Here is a 12,683-nt window from a genome sequence, read left to right as displayed (position 1 = left end):
GAGTCGTGTATGTATTTCTCTTCTCCGTTACCTGCAGTCACACATAATAACGTCATGATTTAAAGCTCAGCAGGTCTGTAGATACCTGTCTAATTATTGATGTTACATTTCTGTAGTCATCATCAAGATTTACCTGGAATCAGCTCATCTTTCATCTCATATTTGCCCCTTTTAGTCATTTACTGAACATCTAACTGACAATCAAGCCGATCAAAGGTCGTAACACAGAAACAGTTCAGACAGCTGAATGTCAGATCTCTTGTTCAGAGTCTCAGCAGCAGCAGGACGAACCCTCCAACAGAAACAGCCTGCAATTACCTCAAGGGGCAATTAAACACTGAAACTAATGTTGTAATTGATATTAATTAGCCCTGTTTGTCCTCTCAGCCTTGTTTAACATATCAAAGGTTCAGTGAGTGAGTGAACCTGAACACTCACATCAAACGTCACTGCATCAGTTACACAAACTGGATTTTACTGCTCCTGTCCAGCCTTTGTGTTATTAGACACATGGGGAAGCATTTCATGGGTTATTTGTGAAGTTAAACTTACGGCTGAGATAAAGATATGAACTTAAAAATCCAGTCGTTATCTCCTTCTTAGTTTCTTAGTCCATGAAACATTTCTGAATCTTTACAGTAAAACAGCACTGCGTTGTCAAACTGCCGAACAGACACGACTTTACTTACTATGAGACGTGACTCTCTGACTTACTGACTCTGCTGCAAGTTACTGAAATGAAGTGTGACCTTGGGGAAACTCTTCGACTTCTCTGTTTGAACATCGTTGGAAACGAACAAAGGTCGAGTTGTTTTTAGACATTTTAATACAGAAATGTTACATTTAATATGTTTAAGTCATCAAAGTTGACCTCCAAACGCAGGCTACATACAAAATAATATGAAGCACATTTAAAAATACTTAAAAAGGTGATTTTAAATAAAGCCCTGCCCCTCACTGGCAGATAGCTAATCATACTTTAGGACACTCAGTGTGTGTGTGTGTGTGTGTGTGTGTGTGTGTGTGTGTGTGTGTGTGTGTGTGTGTGTGTGTGTGTGTGTGTGTGTAGTGAAGTCACCAGTAACAATGTTTTCACCAGACTTCACCATTTATACCAAACAGAATATAATACAACTAACATATAAACACACTAAAAACTAACTAATAATTGCCAGACTCCCTTCAAAAAACACTAACTTTTAGACTTGTTGGCTCAGGAGACACTGTTGAAACTGTGTGAAATGTTGTCTACAACAAATTCTTAATTATTCTGGCCTACTTGTAAATTCTGCTAATATTAAACATGAAGATATTTCTTTATTTTATAAAAGTTTATCCAATTTCTCCAGTGATGGAGGTGTATATTTGGAGAGGTGACATCCAACTGAATGTGTTATATATGGTGTTTCTTGAGGAAGCAAATCTCAAAATGTAGCATTTTTTAAAGGTAGTCTGGTGTCATCCTCCACAGCCAACAAAGCCATTTTAGTTACATTTTAGTGTGTCAGTGATGCCACGACAGTCTTTACCAGAAAAAATGAAAAAGATTATGTTTTGTATTGAATGCCAAATTTACGAGAATCCACAAATAATTTAAGATTCACTGCAGGTGTTTCACAGAGATGGTTAATTTCTCCACATTATGCAACAACTCTTGAAATTGTCAAATTGTTAAGGGAGTCTGGTGATAGCGCTATTAGTATTGAACTTCCCATAGGTTGTCGAAGTCCATCACCTCCACACACAGCAGGTCGCAGAAGTTCACAACAACAGTTATTTCATTTAAATATGAAGCATATTAAATATTTACATAACATAAATTATTATACCATTGATGTAACAAATAGTTATTTCATGAAAAATGATTGTCTTGTGACTAAAAAATGGATGTTGTATCAGGACGGATCAGTTTCATGGAAGCTCAGCTCCCGTTGGCTCCCACGGAACTCGAACTCTGTTTCAGCGCATCCGGGTCTCACAGGTCCTGGATGTGACCCGGGATGAGATAACAGTCTGCGGGTCCGGAGGAGTTGAAGGGCATCATGTCTAAAGAAATCTCCGCCTCGCACTCGTACTGCAGGATGGCGGGCAGCAGTAAGTTGCTGTTGTTTCGGGAATCATCCGAAATGACAGAAACTTTGTCGAAGTTGTGCTCCAGGTTTCCGCCGGTGTGCGGCGGCGGAGGAGGCGGCAGCGTGAGTCTCTGCGCCCCGGGGCCCGGCACGGCGCAGGCCTCCTTCTGCATGGTGGTGTCGTGGTGATAAGACACCAGCTCGTTACTGAAGTCCACCGCCTCCACCGTGGAGCTGGAGCAGTATTTATTACAGCCAAGGATGGTGGAGAAAGCCTTCCTGAAGTCCGCGTTGAAGGCGTAGATGACCGGGTTCAGGGACGAGTTGGCCCAGCCGAACCACACGAAGATGCTGAAGGTGGTGTCACTGACGCACGGCGGCTCGTCGACTTTGTCCAGGTCGCAGAAAGGCACCACGCAGTTCAGCACGAAAAACGGCAGCCAGCAGAACACGAACACTCCCATGATGATGGACAGAGTCTTTAAAACTTTGGTTTCTCTCTTGAAAGACGTCTTCAGCGCACTCTCGTCCTGCGTTGACGCGCGGTGGCGGTGGTTTTGCGCACGGGGCCCCGCCGCCCTCTCCAAAGACGAGATCCGTCTGATTTGGGTTTGTGCGATGCGGAAAATGCGCGTGTACGTCCCCACCATGATCACCACGGGGATGTAGAAGCTGATGAGGGACGAGGAGATGGCGTAGCTCCGGTTCAGGCTGGCGTTGCAGTTGTCCGGGCTGTCCGCCGTGGAGTTGTGAGCGCGGTGCCAGTTGAGCTGCACGGGGATGAAGGAGATGAGGATGGAGAGAGTCCACGCGACGCCGATCATCAGGAAGGCGAACCTGCGCGTCATCTTGTGCTCGTACTTGAAGGGGCTGGAGATGGCCCAGTAGCGGTCCATGCTGATGATGCACAGGTTGAGGATGGAGGCGGTGGAGCACATGATGTCGAAGGCGACCCAGGTGTCGCAGAAGCGGCCGAAGAGCCAGATGCCGGCGACCTCGGACACCGCCCTCCAGGGCATCACCAGCACGGCCACGAACAGGTCGGACACCGCCAGAGAGATGACGAACGAGTTGGTGACTTTGGAGCGCAGGTGGCGGAACTTGATGACCGCGGCGCACACCAGAGTGTTCCCCAGCAGGGTGGACACGATCAGGGCGCACAGGACGCAGCCGGTCAGCGCGCGGAGACTGAGACCTCCACCTGGCCCGGGGCTGTCCGCTCCCGCTGTGACCACCTGGAGCTGCTCCGGGTTCTGGTTCTGGCTCTGGCTGTCGTTATAAAACCTCTCCATGGGTGTCCAGACTCACGCCGCGTGCGTCACGAATCTCTCATCCTCCTCCCAGCATCACCTGCGGCAGCTCCTGTGCGCCCAGAAGTCAGAGGCAGCAGGCAGACCCTCCTGCAGGAGACGCGCTCAGAGACCTTCACATATTCTGACCCACGCTGAGACCATTACAACATCCCGAACCTCAGATCCGCGGTCCAAACCACAAACATGTCAGAACCAGCTGCAGAGCAGAAAGTGTCGGCAGACAGGAGACGAGAGTGAGAGCAGGGAGACAAAACAGCTCATGAATAAATCACCGACAACCATTTCTGTCACCGCAAATAAATCATGTTTAATGTCATAACTTTTATTCATGTTAGTGTCAGAAACATGAAGAACCGAACCAGAACACCACATACAGACCACTTCTGCCAGTCCAACAACAAACTGGATTAACATGATATAATATTTATGATTAATACATTTAGTTGAACCCAATTTTGACTAATCATCTCCGAATTATGACTTTTATCTGATAATTTTGACTTTTGTTCGGCGTTATGCTGCTGCAGATCTTAAGAACACTCAGCTGACAGTCTGTGTTTGACTTCCTGAACTTGTTATCTGATAAACGTTCATGTGTTTGTGACGTGAAGTCTCAGAGCAGCAGCAGAGTGAAGCCAAGTGACTCCTGACCTCTAGTGGACGAAACCACTCATCACACCAACAGCTGAGCGTCTTCGTGTTGCTTCAGAGAACAAGATGCAACTTTACACTTTACTCGACTACATTTCAAGTATACTCAAGTAAAGTACAAGTACCTCCTATTTAAACATAAGTACTTTACTTGAGTAAATGTACTTAGTTACATTCCATCACTGTTTTCTGTCTATTTATATTTCCACTCCACATCTCTTATCGACAGTTAGTTAAAATAAAAAATGGATTCTGATAATCAGTTAATTCATAATTTACAGTTAATATATTTATAATTTACTTTCTCTTGTACTTTTAATACTTACAGTAAGTACACATAATATTAGAGACTAGATTTTTACTCAATTTCTTCTTTATCTGCTCTGTTCCATCTGAGGTCCTGAGGCAGATTACGACCCTCCGACTATCTGCCTGTTAACTATTAGCAACCTCTGCTAGTTTCACTACCTGATCAATTGTTTTATTTTCCCGATGAACACAGAATATTTAACCAAATACACTTTGTTACATTTATCATAGCTTGAGGAGCAATCAGGCAGGAGTTCACTCCAGTTAAAGTTACATGGTACAAGATTCACACTGATCAAGTGGTGGAAATGATTACATGTGATCTCAGTGAACTGAACTGAATCTGAACTGAAACATGCCGACAAGTTTACAGGCACAGAGACATGCTGGATCCTGCCCAGAGCTCGAGGCCTGGGTACACAGGCTCAGTGAACTTGGTGTGGAGGGTGTAGATGTGACTCACAGTGTCAGATGAGACATTATAGTAAGACAGAGTGCCAGCAGACCAGTCCAGATACACTCCCAGACGGGTGAAGGGAGGAGGAGGAACAGGTAAGTGATGGAACTGATTATCATATTTTGCATAGAATTTTGAAGGAAAAACTAGAACCTTGATGTATTTTAAACCCCAGGACAGTTTATTCCCTCCGAGCTTGATCTGGTCAATGTCTCCTTTCGTTGACATCCCTCTGTAGCAAACACCTACAGTACCATTTAATATATACATGTTTCCCCACTCCACCTCCCAGTAGCAGCGCCCAGTCAGCCCCTCTCTGCACAGAACCTGAGGCCAGTAATCAAATCTCTGTGGGAGGTCAGGATATGATTGATATGATCCACGTGTCGCCTTCTTGTTTCCCTCGGACAGAATGAGCCAGTTGTTTGCTGTGTCTGGGTCCAGAGTGAGATCACAGGCGTCTGATGGAGAGAACGAGACGTGATCATGATCACAGTTCACACTCCCAGAAAATCTGCAGGACTTTTGTAAGAAAGCTTAAAATGAAGTGTGAGAGTAATAAAAGTAATGAGCAGTCATGTTTCTGAAGGAGACTCACTTGTTCCTATTTGTCTCACAGTGAAAATAAAATACTTACACCAGAGTAAAGCTCTTCTGTCTGTGACAGTCTTCACATCAGGGATGTCCGGCCTTGAGAAATCCTCAGACAGCAGAATGCCGTTCTTGTAGTGGTAGATTGTTGCTCCGGTGTATTTCTCATTTCTGATGGCCGCTACCAGGAAACGGAAGCTCTTCAAGGATTTGGCAATATCTTGGAAAGATTTGGCTTTTTCTCTCATTCTGGTTAAAACTTCACCTGAGTAGTACCATGGGACTTCACTGGTACTTCCTCTAACTGAATCCAGGTAATTATCCATCTCATGCAGGACGGGGTCGGCACTCTGCAGGGAGGTGAAGACGAAGCACAGAGCATCATCGACACCTGCAGCAAGAACCTCTCTGTCCAGCTCTGACTCATTATGGACGATCTTTGTTCCCTTCATCATTTCCACACAGGACCTGATGACGTTGATTTCTCTCTCTTTATGATTCAGCCACTTGTCTAGTTTTTCATGACTGAATGGTGACTTGTTTCTGTCTTCACAGAGTTTCTTTACTGAGCTCTCGTCTTCTTCACCATCACGGATGGAGGGAAGTTTCTTCGCCATGGTCGTCTGGAGGTTAGATACATAACGATCACAACAGTTTTGGAACTTGCTGAACTCGTTTTTGATCTGTGGAAGTTTCCGTACCACTGTGTCTTCCAGAGAATCGTTGCATCTCATTTGTATTTCTCTTAAATCTTCGAGAGCATTCTGCAACTTCCACACTAATCCAACGCTGATCTCTCTCTTCAGCTCAGCTGCAGTCGTGTCAAAGACCTTCAGAGGCATCATCCAGACCTTCAGGGGAAGAGTACCTTTTCCTTTTTCTCTCAGCAGCTTTGGAAGCTCTACATAGGTCTTCACTGCCTCTTCAAAAGTTGCAGGGTTTCTGTCAAGAATGAAGTCTCCGTAGAATTTGCAGGAGAATTTGTTGGTCAGTTCTTTTTCTTCCTCAGTCAGCTTGATGTCAACTTTTCCCTCAAGACTAAATGTGGGGATCTTCTTGATCGCAGCCTCCATGTGGCCCTGGATGTCCTGAACGCTGCTGGCTTCCAACTTCTCACTGTCAAACACAAAGAAAGCATTTGCCCCATAAAGGATTCCTGTGACTACATGTGTTGCCGTGCCCTTCCGGATGACCTCTATCTGTTGGGGGTTCATGGTTTCACCTTGAGTCACTGACAGCTGATTGAAGTGTGTGGTAGCGTTGTACCGACACGTCACTCTGCTTTGATTCTTGAATTTCTTCGTATCATTCAGATACTTGGCAGATCCTCCAATCTTGACCAGTTTAGTCATGTAACTCAGCCTCAGAGAAGCTTCAATATCCATCAGCGAGGACTTGGATTCAATGGAGTCAGATGCAGAGACTTCAAAGTTACTGGTTTGTTGAGATGTTTCGACTGTTTTGTCTTTTAGAGTTTTTTGATCCCACAATGTAAAACCTAAAAAAAATTGAAAAACATCAGTTGACTCATAAAACAGGAATCACTGTGGACCTATTTATAGATATACTGTATACAGAACTATTTTAAATATAATATTAGTTTATATGTCAATGTCAAGACTTACCTGGGATCAGTTCATCTCTGCGAGCATCATAGAGCATTCCTAGGGTGAAAGGTCGACCCAGGGCAGCGACGTCCATGATTTCTGAGGACATTTTCTTCAATCTGTTCAAGAGACACCACAACCTTCAGGACTTCATTTACACTTGGAGCTGCTGTGATTTATTTTTTATTTTTTTATTTTTTTATTAATGTAGCCCGGGTGAAGAAAACAGGGGGGATTAAAATGAATTGGTTCCTAAATAAGAGCAGCAATAAATCAGTAAGACTAATTTGGTTGTAATTTGGTTTAATGAAGAAAAAATACAGACTGTGCCTTCACTGTCAATTGTTGTATTTGATTGGTAACTTCAGTCTGTCAGTGTCACCTGTTGGCTCTCTGCAATGGACATAACACTATGAGGTAAACTGTTTTTCCCTCTCCAGGAACAATCAGCTTATCACGGTGGAAAGGTTTGCGCGTCCCAATAAACCTAGGAGCTAGGTTGTCAGGAGCCATGTGCTCCCGGTAGGATCTCCCAAGGCAAGTTGGTCTCAGGTGAGGGGCCAGACTAAGTATGGTTCAAAATACCCCATGAAAGATAGAGGTGTGAGGCGAAAGACCCTACCTGGAGGAAGCACGGGGCCTACGTCCAGAGCCAGGCCTGGACGGAGGGCCCCTGAGTGCGTGCCTGGTGGCCGGGTCTGCCTTTTCCCTCCCCCATCCCATGGACCCACCATCTGCAGGAGAAACCGCTGGGGTTGGGTGCGCTGCCACATGGGTGGCAGTGGTGGTGACAGGCCTCGGCGACCCAGACCTGGGCAGCAGAGGCTGACTCTAGCATTACCGGTTGGATCTGGTGGGGCTTACCTCCACGCACAGCATTGGATCTGGATCCAAACTCCTGGATAGGGGCTGGACACTTTTCTTCTCCAGAGTTGCCAAAGGTGTGAGGAGCTGGGCAGGTGTGGGGATACTCACAAGTCCCCAGCTGAGCGCCGCCATGTTGGAGTTTACCCTGGTGGATGAGAGGGTCACCCTACGCCTAAGGGCTAGAGGGAAAACTGTGTCTGTAATGAACACCATGTTCATGGATGCTCATAAGTGTATGTGGTACCAGACCCTAGGTCGAAGGTCAATGATCGATTTTGTGATCGTATCATCTGATCTGAGGCCGTGTGTTTTGGATACTCCGATGAAGAGAGGGGGCAGAGCTGTCAGCTGATCACCACCTGGTGGTGAGTTGGGTTCGGAGGCAGGGGAAATCCCTGGACAGACCTGTTAAGCCCAGACGAGTACTGCGGGTATGCTGGGAACGTCTGGGGGAGGCTCCTGTCCGAGAAACCTTAAAGTCCCACCTCCAAAGGAGCTTTCTATCATCCCTGTGGAGGAAATCAAACCTGAATGGATGATGTTCAAAGCTTACATTGTTGAAGCTGCAGCTGTGTCCTGTGGCCATAGGGTCTTAGGTGCCTCAAGGGGCGACCACCCTCGGACACCGTGGTGGACACCGGTGGTCAGGGAAGCCATCAGACTGAAGAAGGAGTCCTTTAGGAACATGTTGTGCTGGGGGACTCCTGAGGTAGTTTTGGGGTACTGATGGGCCTGAAGGGCAGCAGCTGCAGCTGTGGCAGAGGCAAAGCAGTGAGTGTGAGTCCAGCAAAGCCATGGAGAAGGACTTTCAGGTGGCGCCAAAGTGCTTTTGGAAAACTGTCGGCCACCTTAGGAGGGGAAACTGGGAACCATCCAAGCTGTGTGCAGCAAGGAGGGGACCTTGTTGACTTCAACTGAGGAGGTCATAGGGTGTTGGAAGGAGTACTTTGGTGACCTCCTGAATCCCACTCAGCCACCCTCTGTAACAGAGACAGAGCTGGAGGATGATGGGGTATCATCGCCGATCTCCCTGGCTGAAATCACTGTGGTAGTCAAACAACTCCACAGTGGCAAAGCCCCAGGGATCGATGAGATACCACCAGAAATGCTGAAGGGTCTGGGTGTTGAGTGTCTTGGTTGACACAGTTCTTCAACATTACGTGGGGGTCGGGGTCAGTGCTGAGGTGTGGTGGTCCCTCTCTTTAAGAAGGGGGACTAGAGGGTGTGTGCCAATTACAGAGGTATCACACTACTCAGCCTGCTTGGGGAAAGTCTACTCCAAGATGCTGGATCGAATCACTGCTTTTTCCAGATGATGTGGTCTTAATGGCACCATTGGCTGTAGATCAGTTTGCAGCTGAGTGTGAAGTGGCAGGGATGAGGATCAGCACCTCTAGATCCAGTAGGCGATTTGAGGGGGAATGAGGGGGGATGCCGTCCCCCTTGTTAGCAAAATTACCAAAAAGCATGCTCCTTGTTAACCTGCCATCTCTCTCCATCCACAAGCAGCAGATAGAGTGTTACCAATCACAAGCGACCGCGATCAGCTCCGACACACAGTGAAGTCAGGCTGGGCACGGCTGCTTTGCGATCCGGCTGCCTAGTTTATTTTGGACAGAAGCTGCAACAAGCGGAGCAGATCGCGCCGGCAGGAAATAGAGCATCCGGTCAGTTTTCAAAATAAAACACCCTGTACAGACTCCTCATTGTATAAAAACAAAAAAATGACCAGATCAACAAAAGTTTGCTGTTAATATTCTAAAACCAAAATGTTACTTTTTGTTAGCATTTTAAATGTGTCTGTTCAGAACATGGTGGCTTATGTTATGTTGCCAATTGTCATTTTTGTGCTGGCTTATAGTTTAACCATTAGTGAGGTACCTTTTACATTTCCTGACATCAGCCATTTTATCCCCCTTTGAAATGCACAAAGTTTGCTGGACAAACTATGTCATAACACAAACTTGTAATTACCTCAGGCATGTTTACCTGCATTATATTTAAATATAATGTTTTAAACCGTTCAGCTGGTAAATCGATAAAGCTAAAGACCAAGAAATCAGTCGCACTCTGCTATTTTGCACAATGTTCAATGTGTGTCCCTCGAGGAATTTAGATGGTAAAAAATTATAAGGGGTCATGTGAGTCATGTAACTTAAAATGACCCTGGTTGCAGTGTATTGTGAGAAACATCAGAAAGCCCTGCCTGAATAAACTCAGTCTACTGCATACAAATTAAAGGTGTATTTACTCATTACTTTAATACAGTTCTAAAAAGACAGTTGTTGTGGGGAGAGAAGGAAGACAACTGGATAAAATGAAGTTGTAGAATTAGAAATGTCACAGTTATAGTTAAGGCGTCCTGCAACAATGTCCTTTGGGAGGTGTACATAGGTGTGTCTGGGCAGAGCGGTGCTCCCATTGGGCCACCCCCTGTTAAAAATCAACAAATCACCTACTGTCTAAATCAGAGGCCATGGTTCTCAGAGGGAAACTGGTGGATGACCTACTCGGGGTGGGGAATGAGTCCTTGCCCCAAGTGAAGGAATTCAAGTGTGTTTTTGTGTGTGTTTTAAAGTGGCTGTGCTGGAACTGTGAGGCTTGTTTATATTCTCTTTCTCTTTGTGGACGGGTGCTGTGGGCCCCTGACGGCGACCCAGTCCCTGGTGATGGGTCTTTTTCTTCACTAATGTGTGTGTGCGTGGTGTCACAGGTGCTTTTGTTAATCATCCATTTTGATTTGAGTTTGGGCGTGAGGTAGCCCAGCTCCGTTCACCCCTTCATTCACCAGTCTAGCAGCACCTGAGTCAGCCAGTGGTGTTGTTGATGATGTTGTGATGTATTTGTGAAATAAAATGGAGTTTATTTTTCAAAAATGTCTCTTGCCCGTGGTATTTACGGACTGTGCGACCTGTAACAAAGGTACTTATTTCCTTTTAAGCAATTAACTATTTCCCAGGGAGAAACTCAGGTGGTGTTGTCAGTGACATCTTTTTCTATCCTCCACTTGCCAAACAAGGAACACATAGCGAGTTAGCACTGAGCTGCTATTTCTGCAAAGGAAAGGAGCGACCAGTTTCCTCCGTCCACCATCTTTCATCAGACTTTGCACAGCATGAACAGCATTCAACACTGGAATGCCAAAATTCTCCTGCATGGCTCATCAGCTGAGGAACCAGCAGCACCTTTTCTTCAAAGACTGGAAATGTTAAGTTGGGCCTAGATGACACATAGCATGGCATAGCAAAGGACTTCTTACTCTGATGTAATGCACATGTGCTCAATCTGTACTTGTTCACTGTTGGCATGTTACTATGATCTCAGGTTATCAGTAGTGTGCTTTCCTAGATGGATAATTTTGGTGTTTGTGTTTTGGACCTTCATGCTGTCTATTTAATATTATACAAGAGTGAATATTGCCAAACTCGACTCTGTCAAAGACTCAAAAACCCTTCCACCATTACAGCTTACAGTTATGATCATTTAGATTGTAGTTATTAATTTAATTATTAGATTTACAAACTGACACTGTAGTATCTTTCTGAGACTGATTTGGTGAATTGGCTCTTTTCCTTCCTTCCAGGGTGGTGCCCCGAGGTGATCTGATGTGAACTGGCTCTTACTTGTCATTACAATTGTATAATATTGTAAGCTGAAAAGTAAGTTGCAAGAAAAGCTGTCAGACAAATGTAGTGGAGTAAAAATTATATTAACCCAGAGATGTGGTTGAGTAGTCACAAAAAGTAGCATCAAATATTCAAGTAAAGTGAGAATCTAAGTCAACTTTGACATCAAAACAGTTGCACTCCCTGAGAGTTTTGTCAGGGGTTGGTGGTAGACTCATTTCCTCTAAATCCTTCAGAATAAAAGTACAACCACAAACTACAAACTCCAGTTTGTAGTTATTTAAAGCTTTTCTGATCTTATCGACGAAAGGCGACAAGAACCAACCAATCAGGATAAAACAAACTCTGTCGGATGGTCAAACGGTAGCTAACCATCTCATTCTGATAGGATTTGTTATTTTTCAGGATCAATAAAATACTTTCCTAAATAGTCACCACAGCTTATAGACCATGGGAAATGATATGTATCCGGACAATAACTTCTTCTGTAACATAAATGTTAAAAGCTGCTCCGACACAGAGGAACAATATATCAAACCACTGAGACTGATAATAGATGTTTAATAATCAACTTTACGCATAAGACAAGATGTTGTAAAAAAGGTACAAAGGTTTGGCGGCCCCATAAAGATGAGGGCATAGTGACATCTGATCTAAGAGTTTATATCTCTCATAGCAAACTTAGCAGTTCGAAGCTGCTGTAGATTCGTCTACAGAACAGATCCCCGACAAACCAAAGCTGTTGTTTGTGTAAAATCGTAGTATGGCCTTCGACTTATCTGCGGTAGAACACTTACTGTGTTCTACACATTTTCTTTCTATCCTCACTAAGTCAGAGATCCTCTCTTCAGGCGAGCCGAAATTCAACAGAGTTGACAAAGAAAATTAGGAAATATTGACGGCTAAGACCAAATAATGAAATCGCAGTCCAATCCTATTTTAAACTTAAAATGAGATATTACTCTAACATTACATTACTATTATCAAAGTCTCCCTGCAAACATCTGGTGAATCATTAAACTAGAAAATACTGCAACACATTTTACTGAAGTGACCAACAGAAAACCTCTTTCTTCTTCTCCTTCACTTTGAACCTGACTAACAATAAAGAGTCGGACATGTTGAACTCACCTGTTTATCCTCAGTTCTGTCCCCAAAGACAAATGATGCCAGTCCCTTCAAACCAGACT

The 12,683-nt window shown here is 44.8% G+C and overlaps 2 protein-coding genes across 2 annotated transcripts; both read right to left on the bottom strand.

Annotated features, from left to right (window-relative positions):
* Nucleotides 1-2: 2 nt before the first annotated feature.
* On the bottom strand, nucleotides 3-3,524 carry LOC119010341 (D(5)-like dopamine receptor). Its single transcript, XM_037082428.1, has one exon. It carries the CDS (start codon nucleotides 3,362-3,364, stop codon nucleotides 1,976-1,978), a length of 1,389 nt encoding a protein of 462 aa, XP_036938323.1. The 5' UTR covers nucleotides 3,365-3,524; the 3' UTR covers nucleotides 3-1,975.
* Nucleotides 3,525-3,672: 148 nt separating this feature from the next.
* Nucleotides 3,673-11,908, bottom strand: LOC119010339 (neoverrucotoxin subunit alpha-like). Its single transcript, XM_037082425.1, has 4 exons — nucleotides 7,623-11,908; nucleotides 7,019-7,119; nucleotides 5,440-6,891; nucleotides 3,673-5,263 (listed from the first exon to the last, which is right to left on the bottom strand). The coding sequence occupies exons 1-4, from the start codon at nucleotides 7,721-7,723 to the stop codon at nucleotides 4,713-4,715; spliced, it is 2,205 nt and encodes a 734-aa protein (XP_036938320.1). The 5' UTR covers nucleotides 7,724-11,908; the 3' UTR covers nucleotides 3,673-4,712.
* Between the last annotated feature and the right edge of the window lie 775 nt (nucleotides 11,909-12,683).

Source organism: Acanthopagrus latus, chromosome 20 (genome assembly GCF_904848185.1).
Source record: "Acanthopagrus latus isolate v.2019 chromosome 20, fAcaLat1.1, whole genome shotgun sequence".
Taxonomy (NCBI): domain Eukaryota; kingdom Metazoa; phylum Chordata; class Actinopteri; order Spariformes; family Sparidae; genus Acanthopagrus; species Acanthopagrus latus.
The sequence above is the reverse complement of the archived record's forward strand: the minus strand, read 5'-3'. Positions and strand labels throughout refer to the sequence as shown.